Source organism: Suncus etruscus, chromosome 9, assembly GCF_024139225.1.
Source record: "Suncus etruscus isolate mSunEtr1 chromosome 9, mSunEtr1.pri.cur, whole genome shotgun sequence".
Taxonomy (NCBI): domain Eukaryota; kingdom Metazoa; phylum Chordata; class Mammalia; order Eulipotyphla; family Soricidae; genus Suncus; species Suncus etruscus.
In genome coordinates, this window is record NC_064856.1 from 102,366,714 (window position 1) to 102,379,994 (window position 13,281).

General features: G+C 43.5%; 1 protein-coding gene across 1 annotated transcript in view; it reads left to right on the plus strand.

Moving 5' to 3' along the window:
- The window catches only part of ZFP91 (ZFP91 zinc finger protein, atypical E3 ubiquitin ligase), a 29,138-nt gene continuing 15,857 nt past the window's right edge, over positions 1-13,281 (plus strand). The window contains exons 1-2 of the mRNA XM_049779648.1: positions 1-388; positions 6,456-6,481. Of these exons, the coding sequence (XP_049635605.1) occupies positions 72-388; positions 6,456-6,481 (343 nt within the window). The 5' untranslated portion in view covers positions 1-71. The remainder of the gene's footprint in view (positions 389-6,455; positions 6,482-13,281) is intronic.

Below are 13,281 nucleotides of genomic sequence, written 5' to 3' on the forward strand. Positions count from 1 at the left end.
GAGGAGCAGCAGCGGCGCCTCCACCGCCTCGAACGCCGGGGGTGGTGCGTGGGGGGGACGGAGGAGCCCCGATGCCGGGGGAGACGGAAGAGCCGAGACCCCCGCAGCAGCAGCAGCAGCAGCAAGAAGAGGGAACGAAGGCGACTCCGGAGGAGCCCTCGGAGGCGGCGGCCACCACGAGCAGCCGCGTGCTGAGAGGAAGTCGGGATCGCAGCCGGGCCGCTGCTGCAGCCGCCGCCGCCGCCGCTGCCGCCGTCTCCCGCCGCAGGAAGGCCGAGTATCCCCGCCGGCGCAGGAGCAGCCGCAGCCCCAGCGCCAGGCCGCCCGCACCCGACGCCAGCAAGCCCCCGTCGCCGGCGCAGGGCGGCAAGAAGAGTCCGCGGCTCGGGTGAGTCGGGGCGCGAGGGTGGAGACGGGAAAGAGCACGCAGACCCCCCAGTGCGGTCCGGAGCGGTGCAGCGCGTTGCGCGCGCGCGCTGAGCCGCTTCGGCTTCCGTAGCGCCCCGCGGGTCACGTGACGCGCCGCCCGGCTCCCCCGCCCGCAGTTGGACGGCTCGCCCGCCAGATGTCACCCGGCCCCGGTGCCCGCCCGGCCGCCCGCCCGCGTGGCTTGGCTTGGCCTCGCCGCGCTCTCTCAATCTCTGTCCCCTTTGGTGGGCCGCCCACTCATCCACCTAAACCCCCCCCCCCAGCTCCTCGCGCAGCTCCCCCACGCCTCCGATCGCCGCCTGCTTTTGCCCACCTGCGCCCTTTGTCCGCCGCTCCCCGGCCCCTCCGGCGCACGCTGCCCCACGCCAACGGGAATGACATCATGCCCCCCCCCCCCCGGCCACCCGGGGACACCCCCGAGCTCCTCGGCCATTCAATTCTCTGCACTGCCACTTCTACTGTCTGGGACTCAATTCTTTTTTTTTTTTTATTTTTATTTTTTGCAGGGTTCCTGAGATGTGCCCCCACCCCCCAGTTTTTGGGCTTTTGCGTTTTTGTTTGTTTTGTTTTTTTTTTTTACCCCGGCCCAGCAAAACTTTGTTGTTGTGTTTTGTTTGTTTTGGTTTTTGGGCCACACCCGGCGTTGCTCAGGGGTTACTCCTGGCTGTCTGCTCAGAAATCGCTCCTGGCAGGCACGGGGGACCCTATGGGACACCAGGATTCAAACCAACCACCTTTGGTCCTGGATCGGCTGCTTGCAAGGCAATCGCCGCTGTTTTGTTTTTGGGGTCACACCGGGCAGCGCTCAGGGGTTCCTTCCTCCCTGGCTCCACGCTCAGAAATTCGCTCCTGGCAGGCCCGGGCTTGGGGACCCCCCTCCTATGTATGTATGGGATGCCTTATGGTATTCGAACCACCGTCCTTCTTCATGCAAGGCAGACGCACTACACCTCCATGCTATCTATCTCTCCGGCCTCCCAGCAAAACTTTTTGTGGGGGGGGGGGCAAAAAAGGAATTTCCCGCTCGTTTTGTTGAAATATGGGGTGTTTAGATGAAGCGCAAGTGGACGCGGCGTGGTGGCTATGACGCTGCCTGCCACGTAGCTGTTTGGTTTTGTGCTGATTGGGCCCGGGAAGCGTTCATTTGGAGGAACTTTTCTTTCCCAGCAGGAGGGTAATCTGGAAGAGGTTTTCTAGAGATTTGAGGATGAGCTTCCTCGGAAGGAAGTGCGGTTCTCTGGGGCAGGGGGTGGGGGGGGTGTCTCTTCGGGTGTTAGCGCAAGTGGCCGAGCTTGATTGGCCTTGCTGCTGCGGCTCCCGGGTTACTCCCAGCTAGAGTCCGGGACTAGATTATTATAAAGTTAATAATAGACCCCGTAGAAAAACGGCTGAGCACACTTGTTTGTAAACACTCCCTTGTTCCAATTAAGTTTTTTTGGGGGGGTCCTTGCTGAGAACATCGTTTGTAGTCGTAAAAGTTCAAAGTGGGAGGAAAAAATAATTAGTCTTAGCGGCGTGAATCTCAGTAAGAAGTGCGGGGTGCAGCAAGATTGGGTTTAAGTTGCATCTTCAATGAAGACTTCTTCCAATTTGAAGCTTGCCTCTTCCCAGGTTGAGAGTTGAATCTGCTGCTTGAGGTGCTTGCTTGCTTCCCTTAAAAGCCTCTCAGAAAGGGGACTAAAACCCAAAGGTTTTATTTTCATTTTTTGAGTGTTAGCATAATTTGGAGAATCCATCGAATGAAATAAAGTCTTGTGTACGACAAAAAAATAAAACTGTACTTGCAAACAAAGTTTAAACATCGTAGAACAAGTAGGAAAAGTGGACCGGTAATAGTATGTGGATATAAACTCAGGATATATTTCTTAACTTGTGCCTTCATTTCCCATTCTGTAGGAGATAAGAGTTGAAAAAAGCTAGGTCTGTGAAGCCAACAGTATTACCAGTGTTGAAAGTTCATTTGTTTTGCAATGTGGGAGGCGAACTGCCTTAATTGCTGTTCTATTCTTTTTAGCTATTTGTTTATAATTCCCACCAGAATTTACATTTTCCACCTTATAAATGGTTTGTAACTAATTATAATTTTAAAAATTCCCTTCCTATTTACCTAACCTATCTGCCCATTTAAGAAAATCCAGTATTCAATACACATTCGTGTCCTCACATTTCTTCCACACTTCTTTTTTTAACCAGTTATACTTACAGAAATCATCTCATTTCTTTTTTAGTAGTTCGGTCAGTTTTACCCAGTGTCTAGTTTTGTTCTGGCCACTCCCCTGACTCCGGGCCAAATTAATTTATGAATGTATTTCCATACTACGAATGTTAAATGATGACATCATTCAATATCTTCAGTATTTTCTTTTCTCTCTGTAATTCCTCTTGTGGAAAAAGGAAGATATTCTTGTCCCTCTCTCATTCAGTATCCTAAAAGATAATAGTTTGCTTTTACCTTCACTTAATCTTGGGGTTGTTTCTTGATTACTTAAAATTACAGTTTGGAAAGAACTGTTAAAAGACTGGAGAGATTAATTGTATTGTAAGGTGGTTGAGGCACTTGCCTCCTTGGCCTTCTCTCTTGGGTTCCATCCAAGCACTATTAGGAGTGAGCACTGAGCACCGGTGGGTGGGATCCCTAAATCAGAGAAAGTGAGGGGATTGTTAAAAGTTTCTTCACGAGTGTTTTCAATCAGACATTTGCAACTTAATTCATTCTCAGGCTGTCGACTAGTCCTACAACTTTCTGTCCTGTCCATTTTTTTTTTTTGAGAACTGCCGAGCTAGAATTTATAAAGATAAATCAGGCACTTGTTTTAAGGACCTTTTGGTATAAGGATGGTATGTCGATTAGTGGAGACTTGTATATATATAGTTTTTATAGTGTTTCAGAATGAGAGAAACATAAACTCAAGTAGGAAATGTGATTAATTTTTTAAGTTTATTTCAAGATGCTTTTGAGAATCAATTTATTGTGCCCTGGTCTTCCTAGAAGATTTATTTATTTTTTTTTGTTTTTGTTTTTTTTTTTGTGGTGGGGCCACACCCGTTTGACGCTCAGGGATTACTCCGTAGGCTATGCGCTCAGAAATCGCCCCTGGCTTGGGGGGACCATAGGGGATCGAACCGCTGCCAGTCCTAAGCTAGCACTTGCAAGGCAGACACCTTACCTCTAGCGCCACCTTCCCGGCCCTATTTATTTATTTGATTTATCTGTTTACTAGGAGACATTTTGACAATTCTGGCAATAGATTGCGCCTTCGAGTATGAAACTTATTGTACTCGGGTCTCTTCCAAGTCCCATTCTCTTCTATAAACGTTATCTGTAATCAGTCGCATAACCTGTGTTTCTTGTGTTTGAAGAAGCAACCAAGTTTACAGTAGCTTTAAAGGTCAGTACGTAGATTTAGATCAAAAACTTTCCAATTAGGAGGCAAACTAATAGAGAAACCAAAAAATCGGATTGAGGCTTACACTTGAGTCTCTGTTCTTCCTTGAACACGTTTCTTGCACGTATTTTATCTCCTTTCATGTCTAAGTAAATTTTATTCAATCAAACCTATCTTGTTTCATTCACACGCATTGGGTTGAGTTTCCTGTTGGTTGAGAAGACGTCCCTGGTTTATTTTTCTAGGCGTTCTTCAGTGGCTACTCCGATCTGCGTGCCCTAGTTGCTTCCAGAGGTGCTCAAGAGAAGCTGAGACCTGAGTACTGGGGGGGTCATACACTGTTCTCAATGTACAAAGCCTGCTCTCCAGCTCTTTGAGCCATTTCGTGCTCAGGAGAATGGCATAAAGTTAAATCCTGGAGCCGGAGAGATAGCACAAGCTGTAAGGCATTTGCCTTGCATGGAGAAGGATGGTGGTTCGAATTCCGGCATATCCCATATGGTGCCGGGGGTGATTTCTGGAGCGTGGAGCTCGGAATAACCCCGGAGCCCTGCTGGGTGTGACCCAAAGACCCCCTCCCCCCAAAAAAAAGTTACCGTAGATCCTAAAATCTTCATAAATTGCAATTTGAAGGCTGGTAAAGAAGCATTAACTATATAGTTCTAGTGTCTGGTGTGCAGAATTCCATTTTTGGTTTTGTTGACTTGCTAAAAATAAAATGTTACAAAACTTCTGGGAATGATACTTTGTAGCTGTTTTCCGATGAATAGAGATTAGTATTCGGAACTGATTTTTTTTTTTTTTTTTACTAAGACCAGTAGCGTAAGAGCGAAATTTTGGGTTTTTCAGTATTGGTTGGTATATAAGTAGAAACCTCAGACTATTTCAGAAGTTTTTGAAAAGTTTATAGGATTTATAAATAGAACAATCATTTTTTTCTTAGAGTTAGGCTGATCAACAATTAACTTCTATATTTAATTGAGATGTTAGTGTATTTGTGTTAAAATCATAATACCATGTTTGTTATTATAAAGGTGTAAAGAGGAGATGATAGCTATTTCTTTTTGGAGGGGGTGGTTCGGGCCACACCTGTTTGATAAACAGGGGTTACTCCTGGCTAAGTGCTCAGAAATTGCCCCTGGCTTGGGGGGACCTTATGGGACGCCGGGGGATCAAACCGCGGTCCTTCCTTGTCTAGAGCTTGCAAGGCAGACACCTTACCTTTAGCGCCACCTCGACGGCCCCGATGATAGCTATTTCTAAAGAGAACAGACTTTATTTTATACAATAAGTTATTTGGGGGAGTAATATTTAGTAACGTAAGATTCTTTATATTATTTTGACTTTTTGTTTTGTTTTGTTTTTGATTTTGGGTCACACCCAGCAGCGCTCAGAGGTTACTCCTGGCTCTTTGCTTAGAAATCGCTCCTGGCACACTTGGGTATCATTTGGGATGCCAGGATTCCAACCACCATCCTTTTGCATGCAAGGCAAACACCTTACTCCATGCTATCTCTCTGGCCCCTATTTTGACTTTTAGAGTAGACTTTTATACTGGTTAGGTACACACTGACAAACATCTCTAGAGTAAAGATTTATGAGATATTGAGTCTGGAATAATGAAACCTTATTGCTTATCTCCTAGATTGAGCTAATGAGATTTTTGCCACTTCTCTTGCCAGATGTATTTTAGTGTTATTTTATTTCACTCCTGGTTACTGCGTTTGTAAAACAAGAACTTCTCTTTTTCTTTTTTAATTGAATCACTTAATCTCAAAGTGACAAAGTTATTCATGATTGTTTCAGGCATATGTTGTTGCAACATCAAGCCATTCAGCAATGATCACTTCCCTCCCCCAGTGTCCCCAATTTCCCTCCCAGACTATCTTTATGGCAGGCACCTGATACCACTTTTCAGATGGTTTTCTCCAGAATGGCCACTTCCCTGACCTCTTCCCACCCTAACCCCAAGCGCCATTCTTCCTTCGACCACTAGAAACCAGTTCTCATGCTTATTGTTTCTGGTGCCTTTTGGCATTTGTTACTCCTCTACAAAGTTTCTTTATCTTCCCAGATCAGAGAGATCATTCTCTCTCCCCTCTCTAACCTTGCTCGCATAACAATCTCCAGATGTATCCATTTAGCAACAAATTGCATGGCTTCCTTCATCTTTTCTTAGGTTGAGTTGTATTCTTTTATGTAGATATACCATAATTTCTTTATCCACTCATCTGTTCTCAGGTACTTGAGTTGTTTCCTTATTTTTGACTACTGTGAATAGTGCTGCAATGAACACTACATTGCAAATATATTTTTCTGCATTATGCTTTTGTGCCCATAGGGAAACATTTTTTATAACTTGCTAATGGAAAAATTTGATGTGACTTTCTTTAACCTAACTTTTCTGCAATTTAAAGTAGTTTAAGTTTGTGTTAATAGTCAAAGTTCAACTCAATTATAATCCCATAGTTAGCCTATGTGACCCCCATATTGTATAGTGCAGATAGAGATTATCTGCCCATGCAGAAAACTCTTGGATAGTACTACCCCAGATGGTTTGGTTTTGAAGAACCTGAGATACATCTTTGTGTTTTAGAAAGTGTGTAAGATTGTTCATTAAATATTTTTCATTTCTTTCAGGTGTGTGGAAAAAGTAGCTGATAAAGGTAAGACTTACACTTTTACTGTTTTTTTTTTTTTACACTGATTATTTTATATCTGCTAAAAAGTAGAATTTTCAGCCCAATGATCAAAATTTTTTTATTTAAAGATGATTTAACTGGGGCCGGAGAGATAGCATGGAGGTAAGGCGGTGGTTCGAATCCCGGTATCCCGTATGGTCCCCCGTGCCTGCCAGGGTGATTTCTGAGCATAGAGCCAGGAGTAACCCCTGAGTGATGCCAGGTGTGACCCAAAAACCAAAAAAAAATAAAAAAAAATAATAAAAAAGATTTAACTTAGTAAAGTGGTATTATAGAACTAACTTAGATAATAGCATTTTGACACAATTAAAACTTAATATTGGGGGGCCGGGCGGTGGCGCTGGAGGTAAGGTGCCTGCCTTGCCTGCGCTAGCCTAGGATGGACCGCGGTTCGATCCCCCGGCGTCCCATATGGTCCCCCAAGAAGCCAGGAGCAACTACTGAGCGCATAGCCAGGAGTAACCCCTGAGCGTCACAGGGTGTGGCCCAAAAACCAAAAAAAAAAAACTTAATATTGGAAGATCGGGTTATGTTAATTTTTTTTAAATAACTAGTTCACAAATTAGACTAAAATAAAGACAATCTTGCTGGTAGAGACTCAGCATAAATGTAGTTTGATGAATTTAGAAAACACGGTATTAAGTTTTCAGTCTGCTCAATAAATGCAATTTTGTAGATCATTCTCTATAAAAGAATTTCAGCAAGCCAAATCTGTGTATGTTTGTATTGAATGTAATCTTCTATCTGAAAGAGGTTAGTGTCTGCTTTCTTTTTATAGAAGGTCTTAATTTTTTTAAAATACAATTCTGGCAAAATAGGCTATTACATTGCCCTTATGGTGGGCAATTTCTTTTTTTTTTTTTTTTTTTTTTTTTTTTTTTTTGGTTTTTGGGCCACACCCTGTGACGCTCAGGGGTTACTCCTGGCTATGCGCTCAGAAGTTGCTCCTGGCTTCTTGGGGGACCATATGGGATGCCGGGGGATTGAACCGCGGTCCGTCCTAGGCTAGCGCAGGCAAGGCAGGCACCTTACCTCCAGCGGGTGGGCAATTTCTTGATGCCAAATTCATTATACGGTAGGTAGGTATTTTATCCAGAACTACAGCAAATCGTTTTTTCCTTCATAAAGAATACTTTGCAGGTATGTGGGCCAGGCGGTGGCGCTAAAGGTAAGGTGCCTGCCTTGCCTGCGCTAGCCTTGGATGGACCGAGGTTCGATCCCCCGGTGTCCCATATGGTCCCCCAAGCCAGGAGTAACCCCTGAGCGTTACTGGGTGTGGCCCAAAAAACCAAAAAAAAAAAAAAACAAACACACACACAAAAAAGAATACTTTGTAGGTATGTAAGTAAAGTTTAAAATATGGATTGTATGCTAGGAAGTTTGATTAGGAAACATTAAATTAATGGCTTCTTTGTAAATATGTGGTGTCCAGATTTCTAAAGGTTTAGGGTTGACATAGTCACCTTCTCAGGACTTACTCCAGGAAGTACTATGAGAGCAATGGGGGGTGCTAGGGATTAAAGCTAGGTTGCTGGCTCACAAGGCAGACAGCCTACCTACTGTGCTCTCTCTCCAGCCCCCAGATTTTTTTTTCTCTAGATTTCTTTGTGTATTAGACCCGAGATATTGTGAGTGAACAAGGCATACTTCTTGCATGACTTTGGTATAGCAAGTTTGAGATTTTATTGTTTGCTGCTATTGCTTAGAAAATAAGGCTTGTTTGCCAAGATCTTGTGCTCCTTCAGAGCTCATTTAGAAAAATTTTTTTTCTTTTTTTGGTTTTTGAGTCACATCCGGCGGTGCTCAGGGGTTACTCCTGGCTATCTGCTCAGAAATAGCTCCTGGCAGGCGCAGGGGACCATATGGGACACCGGCATTCGACCCAACCACCTTATGTCCTGGATCGGCTGCTTGCAAGGCAAACACTGCTGTGCTATCTCTCTGGCCCCTCATTTAGAAATTTTATGATGTGGAGAAAATGTAGAGACAGCTGGCAATCAAATGCCAGAGAAATTCTCATTCAAACAAAGGCCAAACCCTTATCAGAGCTAAAGTTACTTTATGGCTAATATTAAGCGTCTGGAGGGGAACTGTGAGAAGTCAGTGGAAATTCTGAACCCCCGTTAAAGAAATTTTTCTGTGTGAATATCTTTGACCAGAGTTGGCATGTTACATGTAAAACATGTTTCGCAGCCCTGTGAAGGTTAAGAATGCATTGTAGGTAATTCAGTCATAGAGCGAATTTCTCTAATCCACTAATGCTCTCTGTCTGGATCTAGAATTGGAGCTTGGCATTGAATTCAAATTCTGTTACTGCAGAATAATTTAATATCTAGGCTCCAGAAAGCATTCAATAGAAGGCAGCTGGTAAGTTTCCAGTTTTAAGGGGAAGAGATAATGACCAATTTCCATTTCCATCTCTCTTGAAGAACTTTGAAACTCCTTGATCACTTAGTTTCCTAGTTAAAAATCTTCAGAGTTTTAATGGACTGGAGATACCCATGGAATAAAGTATATTTCTTGGTGTGTCAGGAGAGGTGGGGAGGAAGGGCAAGGCTGTGCAGGTCACTCTGCAGATGTTTAAAGGCCCCAAATGATTTCTCAGCACCCCGTTTTTGTACCTTGAGCACCACCAGGAATTATCCTGCAGCACTGCTTCCTCCCCCTCCCCCCCAACCACCACCAAAAAAGGCATTCCCATCTTAATCCTCAAATATGGTAACAGTTGTAGCTCATGCAGTTTCCTTCTCAAAGTGATTGTTAGTCAAAAATGGGCCTGCATTGGGTTTTTGTATTTTAAGGCTTTTTAAGCCTTCTTTTCCCTGACTTAATACTGCTGAGATTGGCAGATTGTCTTACTCCTCAAATATACTAACTGCTGTTTCCTTCAAAGATTGAATAATATAAATTGGCCTGATTTAGGTTTTGGTTTTGGTGTTTATTAAACCTCTTTTTTCCTGGCTTCTTAATACTGCTGAGATTGGTTATATTTTAAAATGGCTTTTATTGTTATTTAAAGAACAGCAAATTATATATATATATATACATATATATACACACACTCAGGCAAATCTGATTAGTTTTGAAAACTTGAGTCTATTATTATAATAATGTTCAGTCTCAGATTTTTTTTATCAAAATTTGGTGGGCATTTTATCCTATTTACTTCACAGTCCTTTATATTCACATCACAGGAACTATATTTTAATTTCCTCTGAGTATAAAAATGATTACTTGTTCCTTTTGAGAAATGCCCGTATCCTTTAAACAAACTATTTTTCTAGTTCAGGGTCCACAGAGAGAGATAGTACATGAGCTAAACTCTTGGATGAAGTTCATCCTATTTTGATCCCACATAGTCTCCCAAGATCTGGCTTTTTTTTCTTCTATTTCAGATATTTGGATTATCTTCTGGGGCTTAGAAAATAGCAAATGGTTTAGAGCTATTTGCTTTAAGATAAAGCAGGACTTGTTTTTGTTTTTGTTTTGTTTGGGGGGGCAGGGCACACCCATTTGATGCTCAGGGGTTACTCCTGGCTATGCACTCAGAAATCGCTCCTGGCTTGGGGGAACCATATGGGAAGCTGAGGGATTGAACCACGGTCTGTCCTAGGCTAGCGCTTGCAAGGCAGATGCCACCTCTTCGGCCCCAAAGCAAAACTTACTAAAGTTGGTCCACTTAGGTCTTTTTAGCCAAGCAATTTTAATGTGACATGGGTATATAAAAGTCAGAATGTAAATCAAACAGTTATTAGTAATAAATCAAATTATTTTAGAATGACCACACATTCAAGTTGCTACACACATGTTAAGGAGTTTGGACTTAGAGCATCTGCCTTAGAACCAGTCATAGTTCAGATCCCTGGTGCTGCCAAACAGACCTAAACTGAGAGCTCTGCTATTTGTGATCCACGGTGCTGCACAAACAGTTGCCATGTGTGAGTGCCCTAGAAAGGGCCACTTTCCCTAACTCTAATGGTACACCCCTGCTAACAAGATGTGCAAACTCCACAGCTAGGAAATGCAGGTTGTGCCTTAGCAAGGAGTAGAAGCCCTAGCAAGATCTATAAGTGGACTCCCCAGGCCAGTCATGTTTGTAGCTTGCCCCATCATCACAGCACCAAAGATGAGCATTAAATGGAAAGGGAAGGGGGGGGAGGATTTTTTTTAATAACTCTGAGAAGTTTCTAGTATATATAATAATTCTTTTATATGATTGTTCTTTTTTCTGTCAAAACTACCTGAGACCTAGGAGTCTTAGCAGTGGCACCAGCGGTAAGGCACCTGCCTTGCACGAGCTGGCCTAGGACGGAACTCGGTTTGATCCCCCAGCATCCCATACGGTCCCCCAAGCCAGGAGCATTTTCTGAATGCATAGCCAGGAGTAACCCCAGAGCATCACCAGGTGTGACCCCAAAACAAAAACTACCTGAGACTTGATGGGGGCAGAGCAATAGTATAGTGGGTTTGGCATTTACCTTGAAATGTAGCTGACCATTTCGATCACCAGCATCCCATTTGGTTCCCTGAGACAGGCTAGGAGTGATCCTGAGCAGAGCTAGCTAGAAGTAAGCCCTGAGCACTATTGGGTGTAGCCTACAAACCAATAAACACCCAACATGCAAAACTATCTGACTGTTGAAGTAAAGTGCCCTAGTAAAGGAAAATTCAGAAGGATCCTAAAGGAGGAACAATATGAACCCAGTTCTCTAGAAATATGTTTTTGTAAGGACATTACATATGCAAGAATCTCTGAAAGGAATTAACTCTAACGTAATGCTTTCTGGCCCTTTAAGTCCAAGAAGGCTTACGCACTTCTGAATTAAAAGTGGCCAGGCTGATTCAATATCCTCGAGCTTTAGTGCAGTTAATTCCCTTGAAGAGGCTGCAGGTTCACTCTTTTACCTCATTAAACCTGATTTCCTTTATCTGGTTAAACAACTTTTAGCTTCTTACTGGCTGATTGTAACCACTTCGGAGAATTTCTAAACTGTTTTCTTTCCTGTGATTCTCCCCTGATTCTTACATTAGTTAACTTACTGTATACCAAGACATCTCAAAAGTTATGGGAACTAGGGGCCGGAGAAATAGCATAGAGGTAAGGCATTAGCCTTGCTTGCTGAAGGACTGTGGTTCAAATCCCGACATCCCATATGGTCCCCTCTGAGCCTGCCAGAGTGATTTCTGAGCATAGAGCCAGGAGAAACCTCTGAGCACTGCCGGGTGTGACCCAAAAACCAAAAAAAAAAAAAAAAAGTTATGGGAACTAGAGAAAATTTAGCAATCTGGGATACAACGCAGGCAGGAAGCATAGATTTGGTCTCGGGCACTGCCTAGTCCTTCTGAGCACTAAGCTGGGAGTAGCTGTTCAACCTATCAGTGTGGCCCAGTAAACTAAAATGTTTCTTAGAAATAAAACAATTTGTTATTTCTTCTCTTTGATATTCTAGCCCAGGCATTTTATGATGTCATGGTGGGTTCAATATTCCAAAAGCCTAAAGGCCTTTAATTTCTAACTTAACTTTGCCTGAGTTTGAAAGAGCCTCTTACTATGTATGGCTCACTGCTCCTTCTCCCTTTAAGAACGTGAAGTACAGTGAATGTGAGGTATTTTGTAAGTAAGTCTTTGTGGTAATTAGGGGGTGCTCCCAATCAGTCTGGGGGGGGGGCAGCAGAGGGCTGGTGCTTTCCCAGCCAGCAGTTCAATGTGGGGACTCAAGAACACAGTGCATCTTGGGCCTACAGTGGTGAGCATTGCCCAGGAGATTCCAGGACAGCAACCAGCAGTCTCCAGAGGCCTCCAGTGCTACACTGAGAGACCATAGAACATTGTGTGGTATAGAGGATCAAATCAGTGTCAGCTGAGTGCAAGACCCCTGTAATCTCTTTGCTTCTCTGATCCCTTTTGTGGTTAATTTGCATGATAGCCTTAGGAACTAACACAGATTTGAGAAGTGAAATGTTGCTGTAAGAAAATACCTGAAATATGGGGCCGGTGGGATAGCATGGAGATAGGCCTTGCATGTAGAAGGAAGGTGGTTTGAATCCCAGCATCCCATATGGTACCCCGAGTGCTGCCGGGTGTGACCCAAAAACAAGAAGAGAAAAAAAAAAAAAGAAAATACCTGAAATACGGAAATTAATCTAATTACTGAATAGAGGCTAGGAACATTTAAAAGTGATTTGGGGGCTGGAGTGATAGCAGCGATAGGGCGTTTGACTTGCACACCACCAACCCAGGACAGAAAGACCATATGGCATCCCATATAGTCCCCTAGCCTGCAAGGAGTGATTTCTGAGTGCAGAGCCAGGAGTAACCCCTGAGCACTTGCCATATGTGGCCCAGAAACCAAAAAGTGATCTGGGAAAACGAAAATGGTGAGCATATTAGTAGATAGTGAGGACAGGTAATACTTAATATGTAAAGGCAGAGGGAAAAAAATAGATTAAGAAGAGAAACTTGCAGGAAAGTGTCAGGTTCTGTCTGCTTTATACTTGATATGAACTAAAAGTGTGAGAGGAAAGAGAAATTGAGGCATGAACTATAGTTCAGAGTGGAGGTGGAGGAACTAGAACTTGTCTTTGTACCTTGTGTGGCTCTTGACATAGATTTTTTAAATCACTGCCTTATACTTTAGTCTTAAGTCAGATGAGGTGAAAAAGAGACTTTAGGAAACACTATTTCCTCATGACTTTGTTACTAAATTTAGTATCCTTTTTTTAAGCCTGGAATAGTCTTTTTTTGAGCAGGTCTGCTTTTGTTT